This window comes from Micropterus salmoides, unplaced genomic scaffold (assembly GCF_014851395.1).
Source record: "Micropterus salmoides isolate LMB-PRFRI ecotype aquatic unplaced genomic scaffold, ASM1485139v1 Ms_hic_scaffold_3972, whole genome shotgun sequence".
NCBI lineage: Eukaryota > Metazoa > Chordata > Actinopteri > Centrarchiformes > Centrarchidae > Micropterus > Micropterus salmoides.
In genome coordinates this window covers 1-16,286 of record NW_024043342.1, presented here as the reverse complement: position 1 = coordinate 16,286, position 16,286 = coordinate 1, and the positions used below count along the sequence as shown (strand labels likewise).

Genomic DNA, 16,286 nt, shown 5'->3' with positions numbered 1-16,286 from the left:
AGGGTGAATGCGTGTCTCAGTCATAACATGGTTCATTTTTAAGACTAAAGATGTTACACATTCCAAAACATTTCAACAAATCTCTGCAAAAAAATTATTAAATTCTTTATTGATACTGGCCTGTACTTTATCTACAGCTGTGAACATTACAATTTATAGGAGAAGGTATTTTTTGTAAGGTTTCATAAAGTGTTTTTACATTAAATCAATCAACTTTGCACATAAATCTGACTGCAATAGGTTTTCATGATACTGCATGAAATTTAACAGTCCTGATAAATTTCTGGAAGTATTCTGACACCTACTGGCTCAATGTCGCTACTACATTCAGACTTTAAGTTGATGCAGCATTTTTTTCCCCCTCCAGTCTCCTTGGAGTACAGCAACCCAAATGTAGTTTTTGTTGTAAATGAAGTAAATTTTCTACATTTACTGCTGTAGTAACAAGTCTGAAAAAATTAGACATTCAAAAAACTGGTACAAAACTGCCAATTTGTTCCATGTTTCCATTCTGTGCTACAGTGGCTATGAATACACACCCAGAAAAGTCATGAACTGTCAAACTTTATTTTTAGATCGAAACAAAGCACAGCATTAAAACATTTCAACACTGTAATGACAATCACCCACTGTCTTAAGTGTGTAGAGGAAAAAAAAAAAAAAAAAGATGCTATCAAGCACTTTCGGCTTAAGATCATGCTCAGAACATTAAAGTTTGTTTGGCCATGAAAACTAAATCTCATTTTAAATTATTTTATGTCACTATCAAAAAGTTGAATTTATCATGCCAAAGGCTAAGCGTATGTAGGTGCAGCGAAGAAAGAAAATACACAGAACTTTGAGTTTGCAATGTTGAGAAATGCATTCAATCATTCATTTGATAATGTGGTCGGGAAAGTGTTTTTCTGATGACTTGTCAGTATGCAGCTTGTAATGCGGTGGAGCACCAGGTCCTCAGGCAGGACACAGGTGAGATCAGCCCAGGTAGAGGAAGGGATTGGGGGAGAGCGGATGAGAGTTTTAGAGGGTTCTCAGAGGTGGGGTGGGGTTGGGTGGGGTGGGGCTGATTTCGAGGCTTTGTGTTCATTTCTTCTTGGATTTTGCCTCTAGGGGTTGGCCAATATCCTTCCCACGCAGTTTCAACCCTGTTCATGACAGAAGAGAAACATATGGGTTCATCCAACTGGCAACTGAGATACAATGAACATGATCATTCAATATTAGCCAATTACTCTTACCAATTACTCGCTCTATCTTGCCCATGACCTGGTTATTGGGAATTGCTCTCCCACACTCATAGTCCGCGATGACTTGAGGCTTTTCGTTAATTTTCTGAAGGAAAGATTTGATATAAATAATTACTTATTTTCTTTAACCACAAGAAAAGCATATAAACACACTACCTGTAGCTGGGAATCCATTTATCACAGGGCTGAATTGTTCACATTATTAAAGGAGACTGGTAGTAACAATTTAAGTGATAATGGTTACTGAACCTGAACTTTTTCAAATAACCCGCAAGAGAAAATCAGTGTGTATGCATTTCTTTTATTAATTTGCATGATAAAAATGTGATGCTGGTTGGATGGTTATGTTTTTAAAATGTGTGACTATGTGGTTCACTGTTACTTGGTTAGCTTAATCTTAAATGTCTGCCTTTTGTTTTATTTTACCCACCAGACTCTAGATTCACCAACATACATAACCAAGGTAAACAATGTTTTACAAATCCAGACAAAGGCATGTTTTCCAGCAGCTGTTATATATTGAGTGCATGTCAGTTTATGAGAAGTCTGTATACTCACAGTGGCCAGGTCTTTCTGGGTCATGCCTTTCTCCTGTCTGCCTAGCTGAATGACCTTGCCCACCTCTAGGGGGACCCTTTCATGGTGTAGCTCCTCTGTTTCCCGGTCCAGTTTGGCTGTGTTCTTTGTGACAAGATGCTGTTTGTTCTGCCCTGCAGACCCTATGTGACAAAGCAGTGGATCAAGGCGATGTTGGGGCGTCATACAGGGTGATAGACATGCAAAAACATCAACAACAACACAGGACATTAAATTGTCATGTTTTGCGGGCAGAATTGCAACTTGATTGAGGAGAAGAATCTCTGAAATGCATCAAGGTCACTCTGCAAGTGAACTGTGGTCTTTACCAAATGTGTACAAAAAGTATAAATTTACATTTCTTGGTTGTCTCAACATCCTCCCCACGTCTCTGAGCAATGGTGATAGCCTAGAGAAAAGATGGGACACGTAACGTTATAAATCTCAAGTTGCACAACATATGCCGGATTTATTGACAGTCGATTGCATTATGACCAGACTCGTGTAACGTTACCGCCCTATTCAGCTTTAGGTTCATAAAAAATCATGTAGTTAATAAGTAATGAATCTGCTTATCTATGTATGACGAATAAACAAAAGATAGCACGATCAACCCTGAGAACAATCTTTCGGCGAACATTGCTTTCCCAAAACGGACCGTGAAACCCATATTTTAACGTTATGTTACAACAGTTGTTCCAGTAAATGTAACGTTGTGCTGGATTAGTCTGTGACATTTTAATGACTCCCAACGCAAGCATTAGGTTACGGCGTGATCTTTGGTCTTTAACTAGTTGCAGATTTGCCAAACATTAGCATGGAGGTTGGACATGACGTGCTATCCAACATGAGTAGCTAATAGTTATCCATTTCAGGTTAGCTGGCTAACTTAATGCTAACCAACCAGTTGCTATTTTGGTTGTCGTCAAATATTTTACAAACTGTAGTTAAATTACTCCTGACTTGTGTAACGTTATCATTTCTGGGTGAGGTTTGGTTTGCCGAAGACCATAGTTGATGAAATAGCATTAACATGCCTTCAATTTGCATATCTGGACGCACCGTTAGCTATCTGGCTATCTAGCATAACTGAACGTGAGTTAAGTTAACGTTACCTCCGGAGTTACAATAATTTGCAGAGAGTACCTTGACGTTTTACAACAGTCTTATTGGCGTCTACTTGAATCGAGCCAACAATCTACCATGTTAGCGACCGTTATTAGCAGCTTGCTGTAGAAACAAACGGACATGTCCGCTGTTATTATTAAACTAACGTTAAACCACGACGCGTGGTCGATGATTGCTCGACAACTCAGCCCGTAACCACGCGCAGATGATTGTTTTTACCAATGTTACACACTATCCGTTCACTCGCGTGTTCCCTGTAACCTCAACCCCTATTTTAGCAACATTTTAGGGCCCCATAATGTTAGTTAAGAGTGTGCTTCAGAACAAACACAGACCAAATGAGGTATTCGTGCTAACCTGCTTGGATTTGGACTGGGCAGCAGTCGGCCCCTTCTTCCTCAAGACAGTCACGGTATCCCAGTCACTTTCTGCCATGTTTTCAGGGTCTCACTCGATACCCGTAATATTTAATATAGATTAAAAAAAATAAATTGAACTCGGTGTGTTTTAAACGATCCCTCTAAATAGGGTAGTGCTACTTTAGCGTATCCGACGCTCCTTCCAGAATGCTCCCTCGCCAGTTCTGCCAAAACTTTATTTAAAACAGAGCGATAGACAGTGAAATGATGGGAGGACTTTCAGCAGCGCCACCTGCTGGTAGAGGAAGTTGACCTACATCCACATTGATAGAACCGTGCGATTTACAACCTAAAACCTTTTTATATAGTCTATGCCTAAAACACACAGTACAGGAGATATAGAAAAAAAAAACAACACTGCCACGAATTCAGTCGTTACATAATATAAGTTTGTTGTATCTAGTATGATCTGTTGGCAGTTTGAGGGGGAAAAGTGCACAAACGTGCAAATTCCAGGCCTTAACAACTGAACTGTAACAAACTGTCTACTTAATAGTAATTTATTAGAATTTAGTTTACACGTTACTCTGAATAATGTATTACTGAGTGCACCAATAGTATATTATGTGTAATGATTTTTGTTTAAGCAAATAAAAAACAGAATGTAGTATATCAAAAAGTAGACATGGACAATAAATTCACATACTAGCAGGATTAGATTGCCATGATTTTATAATAAATCTAGCTTGTTCAAAAACATAATATATAGAGACATGTTAAGTATTTGCTACATGTAAAATGTTGCATCATAATGTACCAATAAAAAATGTGCAAAGAGTTTGGTTGTCAGTCATCAGTTTGGTGGAAGGGAGAGGTGTAATATTTTACATTAAATTGCAACCACAGTTGATCTATTGGCCACAGTCGACTAGGTCACCAGTTACAAGACATTTCAGAGGCAGCATCACTGTTTCGTCGTGTGCGGATGGGAGACCAGCCAAACTCCGACTGGGCGTCCTCAGCCTGCTGGAAGCGTCCCAATCGGTATCCGCCATGTTTGGAACCCTGCTTCCCTGCCCATGCACGAGGCTTAGGATTCATCTGGAAACAAATTAAGCAGAAATTATTATCCAGTGTGTCCCAGAAACAGTACAAAACAGAAAAAGGGATTTCATCAATTTTCTGACTTTCAAAACTGATGAACCAAATAAAGCTGCTTGCTAAATCCAACTCCTTCAGTTTCTCACCTGAACAAAAACAGCTGTGTTCATGTGAAGAGTCTCTAATCGCTCTGACAAGTGATTCAACCATTCCAGATGGTCAGCGATAGACTGGGACAGATCACTGTTGCTCTGTATAAGAAGAAAATAATGTCAGAATCATAGACTGTATATAAAACAGAAGAGAGCTCAAGGAAAATGAGATTTGAAAATAGGACAGGACGATATTGCCATAAATCTTATCACGATAAAAAGTTCCATATTAAGTGATAATTATCACGATAAGTATCAAATCATTATTTCTTTCGAGTTTAAAGGTTTTGATTTTTCCTCCTGAGTGAAAGTTGAAGAAACGTGATGGTTAATTGTGGTTTAAACTCTGAAACTCTTTAAATCTGAGGTAGAACATTCAAAACAATTACGTTAAAATCTCAACAAATATGCATGAGTAAAATTAAGTCAGTCCTTTATCTCAACAAAATAAACATCTTAATAAAAAAAATTAAGTCCTAATTTGTTATGATTCCAGTGAATACAATCAAACATTTATTGAACATCTGTTATATTGTTGTTGAAAAAAAATTATATTGCGATAATTATTATTTTTATTATAATATTATAATTATATTTTTATTATTATTGTTTTATTGTCCAGCCTTATTTGAGAACCGTTTTTATTATAGATGGGGATTAATAATGTACCCCAGACAAGCTGTCCTTCAGTTCAACTGCAGCAAGGCGAACATGCTCCAGTTTGTCAGTCTGCTCTTTCAGACGGTCGTCCAGCTCCTGCATCATCATCAGGCCTTCATCAGGCCTAACGCCTCGCTTGGTAGACATCCTGGGTCACAGAAACACACCTGTTATTTAAAGAAAATCAAACATACTGGCTTGTGACATGAGGCCAATTAGAAAGTATTAGCATCAACCAAGAACATTTTGTCATGTAAACGTGTTGCTTTATTGCAATCACCTACCAATGAAGCAGCCATTTGTGTTTAACGATTGACTCCCTTTTTAAACAAAATGAGCACATTTTAGAAATGGATTCCTTTGAGCTCAACATAATGTTAAAGCTATAGTAAATGAACTTCCGTTTCAGTCAAGCCCTTTCCAAACGAGTTCACGCAGTGCTAAAAAAAGCCTGTAACCTCTAAGTAAATGTGTCCGTATTTGCAGTATACCAGAGTTTTGTCTGTGGCAACAATCCCGCGCTGGTGCACTGATAGTGACGTGTTTCACGCCGACCAGCAATGATTGTTTTAACAGAGTGAAGGGGGAGCAAGTTGCAACCATAGCAACGTTGGGACAATGTAGGCTACAGAGTATAGTGGAGGCATACATCACGAGAATTTGTCCACAGCGTGTAATGACTCTCATTGCCAGAAGAGGGAGACAAAAGTTCTGCGTTGCCGGTTTAAATGTTTGAGAATTCAAGCATTTCTTTGCTGACATTAAGCACAACCACCAGAGGGAAGCTCTCTTTCCACAAACATTAACTTTGTAACACTATGTGCTACAGTAGAACAAACCTGCTACCATCTATTGACTGTAAATGTCAAGATTTGAATACAACCAGTAATAACGGGTAACACAACGATGACACTATTCTCCCCAATAGTAAAAAGTCTGGTCACATTTTACAGTTGTCACCATTAAAAAGCTTAACAATGTGTGAACCACTTCACTGGTCATGAGAAATACAGCAACTTAAGGTTTTTCCAGTAACTGAACAGCAAAATCTGGATTTAACATCCATCCATCGTCAACTGCTTATCCTGCGTACAGGGTCGCGGGGGGGTGAAAGGCGGGGTACACCCTGGACTGGTCACCAGTCCATCGCAGCTGGACTTGCTTAAATCAGATTTAGTGAAACATTGCAGACTGTAAAGTACAACATTAAATAACCACAGCTTTTCTGTTTCACAATCAATCTTGACCAAGACCACCAAGACTAGGTGCATACAACTGGGCTTCTGGTTTTGGCAAACTGTCAAATCAGTTTAAGGTTTGCCCTCACAGTTTTGTTTATTATCATGGTGACAAAATTATCAATTCATCTTTCAATTATTTTCTCAATTGATCAATTCATGTAGTCCATAAAATGTCAGAGTCTAGTGAAAAGTGTCTATTGCAGTTTCCCAGAGTCCATGGTGACACCATCACATTTTGTTCACAACAGTATAAAATCCAAATTCTGTTTACAATTATATAAATCAGTGAAAAACATCATAATTACAAGAGAATGATCATTGTTTTTGCCTGATAAACGACTAATCGATTATCAAATAGTCGACTATTGATTTTCTGTTGACGAAGGAACTAACAACACGGTAATGACGTTATAACTGGTCGCCAATTTATTTTAATAAATTTGTTTCAAGTTATACAACAGTTAGCTCGACCCAGGCAAGATGGCTGACATGTTTTACGCTGAGGAGCAGGAGCGACATTTAATTTTTTACCATTTAACGTTAATCCCATTCATCAAACTGAACCAAGTTACCATATTCAATATTTCGAGTTAAACGTTGAACTTTGGGAAGAACTGTGTCGCTATCATGCGTCGTTTGTGTGCAGGGATTGTAGCGAAGCGGACACAGACGCTTTTAGCTAACAGCACATCATGGCTCTGAAACTTTACTCCCACTTTACAATATTTACACTACAAACTAAGAAAACTTCTCAACGGTGGAAATGTTAAACGTTATTCGCGCGTGCAACACACCAGTCAACACACACGAGACACTTTCTGTCCCCCAGACTGCTAGCGTTAATTAACCTAGCTAATTAATTATTGCAACATGGGCAATAAAAAAGTTAAAAACAAGTGACGCTACCTTGTTTATCTGAAGTAGAAACACTCAATTGCTCGTTAAATGCTGTGGTGAAGTACGTGACTTCCTCACTCCGCGCTCACAAGAGGGAAAACTTTTCTTCGCCCAGACAAGCTCCTTTGTCCTGCAAACATCTCCGGAATCTCACCTATGACGTCATGCAGCCTGCTTTTTACAGGTGTGTTATTATCGGACATTACGGTAATTGTAAATTAAATACAATTGAGCGAATTGAGAAACCAATCACTCAATATTGCAGAAGTCTATCTAGTAATGCTGGGTCATTAATTTTTCAATCTTACAAAAATGCGTTGCTGAGTGCTTTCTATACTTACAACAGTGCTTTCCCAAACTTTTTGAATTGTGACCACTTACAATGAAGTCGTGTCTATTTGTGACCCCTTGTCAGTCATCAGTTTGGTGGAAGGGAGAGGTGCAATATTTTACATTAAATTGCAACCACAGTTGATCTATTGGCCACAGTATAGGGGGGCAGACAAAACGGCATAATTATCCTCTCAAATCCTTTTAATCGTCTTGGGACCCCTTAGGTTTATCTTGAGACTCATTTGGGGGTCGTTGCCTGCTGGTTGGGAACAACTGGTCTAGAAGCAGGGTGTTGCTCCGACTTAAAATTAGTACAATTCCTAACTAGGCAAGTGCCAATGTAGAGAGCTTGTTGGACAAGGGTGAACAGTGCAGCCACTTTGAAAAAGGCACTTTGAACAAACAGCAGCTGTCCTAAAGACACAAATATAAACAGTTTGTTTTTTCCCCTGGAAATAGTCCTGGACACACCCTAAAATCCTTCCTCCATAATTTCTGCTTTCACAAGGATTTGATGCATGATTTTAATATGACAAAGTGAGAATACACGATCAACAGTACATTTAAGAAATCACAACTGCTTTATTTCTTCTTTCAATAAGCTCTTTTCTTTTTTTCTTTTTTTTTTTAAACAAGGGAGTAATGACCCAAATATCTGAAAGGATGATAAAGATCAGGAAGGATAAATAGAATGCTGGATCAGCTGTAGAAAGCACTGGTCCTCTGACAAAATGAAATATGCATCTTAAAAGTACAAAAAAAAAAAATGTCAGGGCAACATTTCGGTGCAGGTACAATGATGAGAAGCATCGAGATCTTTTGCAGTAAGGGATAAGAGGCAGACACACTCCAAGTCCAATAAACCTATCAAGTGAAAGCAGTCCATTCTGAGAGCACAGTGACCTTTTCAACGTTAAATCCATTATAGTGCCACAATATCTAAAATGAAATGTGGGTTTAAGCCTCCCCTCGCTGACAAGGCTCGACTGTACAGTTAAGTATGCATATACATATATACCAGTGAAACACTGTCAAAGATAAAATCGTAACATTTTGTAGTGTCATGGAGCGTTATGGTAAGCAGTAACATTTAACCAGTTATGACATTGGCATTGTGAGCTTCAAAATGATGTCCATTACAAAAAAATCCAAAACAATATAAATGACTCCAACAGCTTCACATTTTAGAAGAACAGAACACTTTAAAAGTCCTTCGTAGTCCACTGGAACTGCAGTGCTCGCAAAAAAATAAAAGCTTAAGCAAAGATTTTTAATTTTAATTCAGTTAAGCAATGCTAAACGCCCCCCCGTTTGTGATGATTAGCTGCTAACAGGAAAAACTAAAATGCTATTTGGACCCTGATTGTGATTATTGTTAGGCTGCATTTATTGCTAGTGCCACCTTAGAGACCAGATGCTGAATAATCAAATGGTGATGAGCCTGTTTCTTCACAATTCCCCACAGTACGGTTAAGTGGGATTTTAACGTAATTAGAGAGAAGTCTTTTAAGAGCCTTAAAAAGGGAAAGAAAAGCAAAAAACGGCCCAGGCTGAGGGACGTAAAAATTATCATTTACATCACATGTTCATTAACAGACAATTTGATTAATTACAACCCAAACAAAGCGATAAGAAAGCAAACATTTTCAATCAGCTATTTTGGGGGGAGGAGGAAGCTTTACAGCAATTGTGAATGCAGTCCCCCCACCCACCCCCATATAACTTCACAATGAGCCCAAAAAATTGTTGCCAGCTTGGTTGATCAAAAATCCACACAGTTGATGGCAGCACAACGAATGCTGAGTTCAGGTACAGTCTTTGTGAAATGTTGCTAGGTTCTAGGTCCTGCAAGTTTACACACGTTCAGCACATCACATGCACACGCAGTTATCAATGCCAGTGAAAGTCCCCGTGGAAGCAACATGATTTTGGTAAAATGTCCACCGTTATGTTTCAATTTACATACAGAAAGAGAGCGAGCAACAGAATGTAAAAAGCAAAGTTTTAAAGAAAAGAAATGATTTCTACCAATCTACGCAGTTTTGCCACAGTTCACGGGCTGGGTGAAGTACCCCAGAAGATGCATTTCTAGGGTGATGCACTTGACTTTTGCCATGTTGACATGCAATGTCGTCCACAAATTGGAGGATTTTTTTCCTGGGTTAATTAAAAAGAAGTCCTTTACCAAGAGGAGGAATGGGGGGTGATGATTTGAACATTTTATTTACCAGCAAAAATGCCTATGAAAATGACAAAAAGGTGCCCCACTACATTTCAAATTTGTTTTAAAAAATGTACAGACTTTGCTTCTCATAGCGAGTATCAAGTGTGTCTGTCTGGTCTCAAGGGCTACAGTCCATAAACAGGGAGCAAATACAGTTTGGCAAAATGGTATGAAAAATGAACCATCTGTCTGAATTGGTCACTTTCCTTTTCCCCACCTTGGAGAGAAACAAAAAACAACAGAAATATCTTTTCTCTTTTCCAATCTCCCCTTAAAAGTGACTAATAATAAATTAAAGAGGACCTTGAAGAGATCTGCTTAAAAGACTGTTTGTGTCTATGTATATATTTATATATTTATATATCTCTATACGTGGTGTGAAATAATAGTGTCCAGTTCTGACAGTTCAAGAGGAGTAATTCATTAAGTTGTCTGCATGTCATGCCCCTTGCCTCGGTGCCTTGGGATAAAGTGGGTTGAAGAAGGCTCAGACATTGGTCAAGGGGCTTGTGTTGGCAGGCTGGGAGGTGATGAGGATTTTAAGGTCCATTGTTATGCCTTGCCCTCCTCTACTTTGACAGCCTGGGGTTTGATGGCTCCAGTGCGTGCTGGTTTGACTTGCCCTGTTGAGAGTAGGGGCTCCTGGAGTTTGCTGGTCATGCCCACAGATGATGTCTTGCCCTCACCCACTGCCTTGCGCATGTCTCGCATGGTTTTATTCTGCACAAAGAAAGGGCAGAGTTACTAAGACCTACACCAGCACACCGTACATTTATGCATCAACACTATCGGGTAAAAACAAACAAACACAGCAGATGCTAAACAGTCTTTTGAGGACGTTCTAATTTGGCCACATAACTGTTACAACTGTCAGACTGTGCAGACCAAGTTATTTATGCTTTTTCTGCTAAAGCAGGCATTGGCTTAATGTTTACTATGTTGGTTCAGTTTTATTACCAGTATCAGGAAAGACTCAGCTATCCATAACATTAAAATTCTACTTCATTTACCATAAAATGCTGATGCCATGAACATCACAAACTCTACAGAGATAATGGAGGTCTCATCTCTGACCACTCTGAAACATGTGGAGCTTTATTCATAGTTGATTATAAATATAAAAACAAGTCCTTACTGTGGAAAATAATAATTCTCTAATGAATAGAATTAAGATAACTTAGAACTTCATTAAGATATTTGTGAAACATTGTCATAGTAGAGTTCAGTCTATACACACATAATCATCAATATTACTATTAACAGTATAAAATTACACTATTCAAGATATGTCTTTTAGCAATAAAAATGTATCCCATCAGATATGATAACTATAACTTAAAGTCAAAGGCACACTTTAAAAAAAATACATGAAATAATGCAAATAGAGAAAAAGAAAGTAGATTAAATCAAATTACCTATATTTACAGTGGGTGGCTCACCTTCATGCCATCCTCTGGCCCTTTGACAGAGGGCTCGGGGCAGAGGGAGGGGTGGAGTGGGGAGGGTCACGGCCAGGAGAGGGGTAAGGGGGGGAGCGAATGATGACAGGTTTGTTGACCTGCATGACTGGTCTCTGGATGGGGTTGGGGAAAGGGCCAGTGGTGGGGGGCCGCATGTGCATCACCATGCTGCCTTGAGCAGGTGGCACCTGTTGGTTACGGGAGGGGAAGGTGGGTGGAGGAGGGGGCGAGTAGGTGAAGGGTTGGAGGAAAAAAATGAACACAAAGAATTAGCATTGAACTTTTTAGGGCATTTTCAGACTTGTTCTAAATACTCGAGTTCATCAATTGCATCCTACTGTGTCTGTGTGTCAAATTAGATAATTTGTATTAGGGCTGAACGATTAATCATTTTAAAATTGAAATTGCGATTTGGAAGAACACAATTAGCATATCGTGAAGACAGCGATTAAAATGTAGGTTAATTATACAGCGTATCTGACGTATTTTAAACAGTCACGCAATTAAACAGAACTGGAGGAAAACGATAATGGCGACAGCCGAACAGACAGGCGGCGGCTATAGCTGGTGTCAACTCACACTAAAGTATTTCAGAGCATTTAGCCTGCCCTACATTGATGAAAAATTAACAACATTTCAACATGTGTGCGCTTCAACTACGGATAACGGCTCTCTGTGGGACAGTTTTGCTCCGCTCTGTGCAGGAAACATATCCCTCATGCAGCATTTCAGAATAAGAGCGTTTTGCCTGTCTGATTTTGCTAATTTCTTCAGCTGTCCTTGATTTTTGTGCTTCCATCATGATTATGTAGGCTACATCATTATATTGTTTATTTTTGTTAACTGTGTTTATTGTTAATCTATGATTGTGAGTCTGCACATGGTGTTTTATTTTGAAAATCCAGATTAACTATGTCTTTCTGGGTCTGACTTCCTGCCTGGTTCATCTGCTCTGTGCTGCTTGACGTAATTTCAGGCAAAAATAGACTGGCAGTGAATAAGGAACTTAAACTAAAACTTAAAAAATAAATCGCAAATCGAATCATTATCGCAATATCTGGTAGAAAAATCGTAATTTGACTTTTTCCCCTAAATCGTTCAGCGCTAGTTTGTATACTGTACTGCAACAGTAGATAATGACAAGATGCGTTTAACCAATCATGTGATTACATTTTCATAATTAAAAGTGAACCCTGGGCCAACATTTTGAGATGTCAGAGTGCTTTTTTTTCATTTATTTTTTACAGCAGCTTTCACACTAAGCAGACATACCAAACTCAACAGCCTTATGATTGAATTCCACCAGGTACAGTGCTATAATGTCGTGTCTGCAACCCGGTTTTGTTCAGTCCCTTGCAATGCTTCATACTCCACAGGGAGCATTTCAGAAGTGGAGCACTTTGTCTGCCCGATTTCGCTGAGTTGCTCAGATTTAGTTGATTTGGTAATGATTTTTGTGCTTCTACCAGTAGGCTACGTAGTTAAATGGTTTATTTTTTTGTCTGATTTAATTGTGTTTGACTACACCGGGTGTTTTATTTTGAAAATTGACCAGATTCTCTATTCCGTTTCTGTGTCTGACTTCCTGCTCGGTTCGATCTGCTCTGTGCAGCATTCTCCATAAAGCAGAGCAGAGAGCTGCTTCTGAAACGTGCTTCTGGAGGAATCACAAGCATTGTCTAGAATGGCCTTGCTGTAGCCCGAACATGACACAGTCGTGCCCGGTGGAATCCACAGTTTAGACTAAACCTCTCCCACTGGTCAATGAATAAAAATGCCCTGATTACAGTTTAATAAGTAAGTAAACACTCAAACATATTTATTAGACAAAAGAATACCTGTTGAGTATAATGTGGAGGCAGAGGGCCTACAGGCCCAACAGGACCAGAGGGCTTTCCACTGGGGCTGGCAGACCCAGGCCTGATGACGAGAGGGGAGAAAGAAAATAAAGATAGTTTTAAAATCCTAAATCTCCTAAAATGTGCATTTGTAATACATCATATCTGACTTGTTGACAGAGCGAAACTGCTTATGGAAGGTTCTAGACAGTTAACTTCTATTTTTTGCACAAGTCATTTCCACTCACCTGTAGGACCCTCCGGACATGCCTGGGGAATGATTGGGCTTCTCAGAGAACTGGAAGCCTTTCATTTCCATCTGTGAGCCCTGAGAACAGGGCAATTGTTAATAAACAAACAATTGTGGACTGTGTATTTAAGATAAGAGATGTGTGGCACTATATGAATATCATGGCAACACTGTTTGTTGTAGGATAACATTTTAACTTCTATTATTGCACTAATGTCTGAAAAGAACAGTTTTTGAATTAGTAAGTCACACCTCTCGGCTGCCAGTCATGACAGCAGGCTGAGATCCAGGTGGCAGCATTCGGCGTGGGGCACCAACTGACAGGTTTTGTCCCTGCTGCAGCTGGATGGACTGTGGGAGGATGAGATGCTGCTGAGCTGAGCCATAGCGCAGCTGAGAGCCAGGTAGGGGCATGGTAACCTGGTGGAAAACAATGAGTTTATTGTAAATGTTACTATCATTTAAAGCTACAGTAGTTTGATTATGCTGTGAAGGCTTATACTTGCTAGGCTAACATGAATGCTATATGGAATTTAATAATTCCCTCTGAAATCTGACAAGCATCAAGTGGAATACAGTATATTAAGCTGTTGTGAAATTGAGCATCAGCAATCCACTAACCTGTATGAGCTGAGAGTCCATTAGCTGGGAAGAACCCATTCCAGGTCCCTGGTTCATTTGGCTGTCATAGACTAGCTGCTGGCTGCCATTCATAGGCTGATAGTGTGAGCCGGACTGTGTCTTGACCATGTCTGACGGCTGCATGCCAGGGAAAGCTGAGTAGGGCCCTTTGAGAGGGGCGCCACCCGAGAGCACCATGGGGCTGGGCTGTGACAGGTTGGGGTGCATGTAAACCTGGGACCTGGAAGGGACAACACAGAGCAGCAGAATGAGTCAAAGGAAAACATATTAAACTACACGGTGGTGCCACATATTTGAAACTGATAATGAGTAAAATGAAGCAAATGATTGACACCAGTGGAAATGGCATGAAAAATTGGTAGCAATACCTGAATGGAGGAATAGAGCTGAACATCTCTTGGGACTGAGAGACAGGTAGACTCCTCGAAGCCCCAACTGAGCCTGAGCCTGAAGAGACGTGTGTAAAGAGATGGGAATCTGCTGGGCTGCAGCCGCCTGAACAGATGAACAAATGTAACATAATGACAACTGTGCTGATAAACAAGTCTGTCTGTGTGTGTTGGGGGTGGGGTGGGGTGTTCTCTCTCTACCTGTTGGTAGGTCTGCTGCTGGGTCATGGTGGGAGGTACAAGGCGTGGCTGGCTAGGGAAGACATGACCATCCAGATACAATGGGGGGATATGATTACCTAAAGAAGGGACAGGAAACAAGCTTTTAGTTTAGTTGTCCCTGAAGATTAAGCGCTCATCAAGCAAAAATCAAGCCGTTTTACCTTGTATGGACATGGAGGGTGCTACCGACGCCACAGGCATTGGAGGCATGGAAACTCCCCAAAAGAACTGTAGCTGACACCACTAGATGAGCCAACACTGCAGGGAGGCTGAGCACCTGAAGCACCTCCGCCAGGAGATCCCTGTTCAGGGAGGGACTGGGAGTTCTCCCACGCCTTGCGTGCCGATTCCATCTGAGGAAAAAGGAACATTAATAGTTGATTTGCATGTTTAACATGTTTTGCCTTCATGGGCCCACTTTTTTTACCCATACTAGCAAGGGCACTGACTATTCCTGTTTGTTACATGTATGAAAAGATATAGGTCTGTGTACATGAGACTGTAATTCAAATACCTTCAGAGTGAGGTCAGCACTGGGGAAGGAGATGGGTTGAGGTTAATGCCAGGTTGCAGGTGGTTGGAACGCAGCATGGGGATACTTGATTGAGCGCAGTCTGAAAACAAAAGTTTAAGATCATTCAGTTGTAAATCAGTATAAGAAAAGACACTTCCATTATCAAAAAACTTGTAGCACTTAATTACTGATTTTGGCAGTGATTATCACACAGATCTTTAGTGCATTTGGATTATAACTATTATTATTTAAAAGACCCCACAAAAGTACAGATATAAATCACTCACATTGTGGTAAGTGCGTCCTGAAGCTTGTTGACAGGATTGGACACAGGCACCGGGCTAGAGCCCGGCGGTAGGCTAAAATCAGAGTCTTTGGCGCTGACCCCAAACTCAATAGGAGGCACAGGGAGCACAGTGTCCACATGGAGGTCCACACCATTGACTGGCGTGATGGGGCCACCTTCCAGTCGATCAAAACTTCTGAGCCCTTGCGGTGCTTTAGGGAGCGTTCATTCCAATGGGCCCTGGCTTGTGCTGTTCTTTACTCTGCTCTGGGCCAGCATCAGAGTCCTGACCAAGAAGAAGACAAGGCATGTATGTGTTTATGTTTCTCAAAAGGAATCAGTTATCACTTCCGCTACATTTGTCAATAATAATAATAATAATAATAATAATAATGTTCAATTACAGATTAAGAAATATTTAATATTTTTAACTAAAACAAACAAAGCAGACAGAATATTTGCAGCGTAGGTTCCAACACATAAACTGCAAATACTACCTCCGAGTTGGGTTCGCTCCCAGTGTAAGACACCTGTTTAGTCCATGAGTTCTCCCCCTGAAGACTGTACTGAAAGAGCTAAAAAGAAACAAAGTAATGTAATCAATTTGTCTATTTCTACTCAGAACAAAGGCCTAAAACAATCTATAAAATTGATAAACATTTCTGCCTTGAAAAGCAAACACTTTCATACTTTTACAATATTGGACAATTTACTGGGAATGCACAATTTAAATGATTCCTTCTTTCTGGCTGTTTTAATAAGTTAAA

At 39.9% G+C, this 16,286-nt stretch overlaps 2 protein-coding genes across 4 annotated transcripts; both read right to left on the bottom strand.

The window, feature by feature from the left end:
• Nucleotides 1-547: 547 nt before the first annotated feature.
• On the bottom strand, nt 548-3,548 carry LOC119885294 (endothelial differentiation-related factor 1 homolog). The gene is made up of 5 exons (XM_038695381.1): nt 3,309-3,548; nt 2,181-2,232; nt 1,806-1,966; nt 1,239-1,332; nt 548-1,145 (listed from the first exon to the last, which is right to left on the bottom strand). Exons 1-5 carry the CDS (start codon nt 3,384-3,386, stop codon nt 1,084-1,086), a joined length of 447 nt encoding a protein of 148 aa, XP_038551309.1. The 5' UTR covers nt 3,387-3,548; the 3' UTR covers nt 548-1,083.
• A 4,656-nt stretch (nt 3,549-8,204) lies between these two features.
• On the bottom strand, nt 8,205-15,272 carry LOC119885296 (protein PRRC2B-like). Of its 3 annotated transcripts, none has more exons than XM_038695382.1 (10): nt 15,234-15,272; nt 14,881-15,072; nt 14,699-14,796; nt 14,477-14,603; nt 14,088-14,328; nt 13,719-13,886; nt 13,465-13,544; nt 13,217-13,298; nt 11,334-11,566; nt 8,205-10,638 (listed from the first exon to the last, which is right to left on the bottom strand). In XM_038695382.1, the coding sequence occupies exons 4-9, from the start codon at nt 14,500-14,502 to the stop codon at nt 11,360-11,362; spliced, it is 804 nt and encodes a 267-aa protein (XP_038551310.1). In that variant the 5' UTR covers nt 14,503-14,603; nt 14,699-14,796; nt 14,881-15,072; nt 15,234-15,272; the 3' UTR covers nt 8,205-10,638; nt 11,334-11,359. The 3 variants fall into 3 exon arrangements, with proteins under 3 accessions (XP_038551310.1, XP_038551312.1, XP_038551313.1); XM_038695384.1 differs by having other exon boundaries at nt 11,358-11,566; XM_038695385.1 differs by having other exon boundaries at nt 13,465-13,535.
• Between the last annotated feature and the right edge of the window lie 1,014 nt (nt 15,273-16,286).